Here is a 960-nt window from a genome sequence, read left to right as displayed (position 1 = left end):
TTTTCTTAGTACTGGTGACCAGAACTGGACCGCGTACTCCAGATGAGGTCGAACCAATGATCTATAAAGTGGCAAAATTATAGACTTGTCCCTGCAATACATCCCCTTTTTAATACAGGACAAGACCCTGTAAGACAGACACACGGGGTACTTTGATTTAAACAATTTATTAAAGAATCTAAACAATAATAAAAAAGCACAAAAACATGAACAGCAACATTAGCTTCGTCTAAACATCTCAACTGAATGAACTTTATTAAAACAAAACAATTGGAAAAATTACAGAAAATATCGCCGGCTGGATTTTTTTTTTTTAACTCATTTTATATTACTCATGAACAAGACGCAAGGGCTCGGCGTTGCGCCCAGACTCGTGCAGGAATGGAGACAGATAGGGGTACAGCTTCTCGGTGAAGGTGGCGCTGAAGGTGTAGATGGCGGTCATGTCATCGGCATTGTAGAAGGATATCTGGCCTCCTTCGTAATCCACATACACGCCGATTCGCTTCGGTTTGGAGTTGAGGGTCAGGTTTTTGGATGGAGACTCCAGGGCCTTGTAGGAGTTGCCGTTCCTCAGCCAGATGGCCCAGTAGCCGTTCTTGGGGTTCAGCTTGATCTTACCCTTGCGGTTGCTGGACTCACTGGCCATGCCGACGTCCCAAGCGGTCTTGTCTCCCACATCCACCTCCCAGTAATGGCGGCCCGAGTCAAAGCCTTGAGACCCGAGCACGAGGATACACTGACTGAAACGCTTCGGATTGTCGGGGAGAGGAAGCTTGACGTCACCATACTTGACGCTGGACAGACCATCGGACAGGATCAGATTGGGGTGGGCCGTGCTGGGATCCAGCAACATGGGAGTCAGATCTGCACAAGGGAAAACAAGAGTGTTTGAAAAAGCCGATCGATACCGGTAAACATTAACCCCCAACACTTTATATGTAACTTTTTAGATAAGAG

The 960-nt window shown here is 46.7% G+C and overlaps 1 protein-coding gene across 1 annotated transcript in view; it reads right to left on the bottom strand.

Moving 5' to 3' along the window:
- Positions 1-315: 315 nt before the first annotated feature.
- The window catches only part of LOC108802072 (nuclear factor 7, brain-like), a 7,640-nt gene continuing 6,995 nt past the window's right edge, over positions 316-960 (bottom strand). The window contains exon 7 of the mRNA XM_018573963.1: positions 316-867. Coding sequence (XP_018429465.1) covers positions 329-867 — 539 coding nt within the window. The 3' untranslated portion in view covers positions 316-328. The remainder of the gene's footprint in view (positions 868-960) is intronic.

The sequence above is a fragment of the Nanorana parkeri genome, unplaced genomic scaffold (assembly GCF_000935625.1).
Source record: "Nanorana parkeri isolate BGI_ZX_2015 unplaced genomic scaffold, ASM93562v1 scaffold2644, whole genome shotgun sequence".
NCBI lineage: Eukaryota > Metazoa > Chordata > Amphibia > Anura > Dicroglossidae > Nanorana > Nanorana parkeri.
Note: the sequence above shows the minus strand (reverse complement) of the source record. Positions and strands in the feature narration are given on the sequence as shown.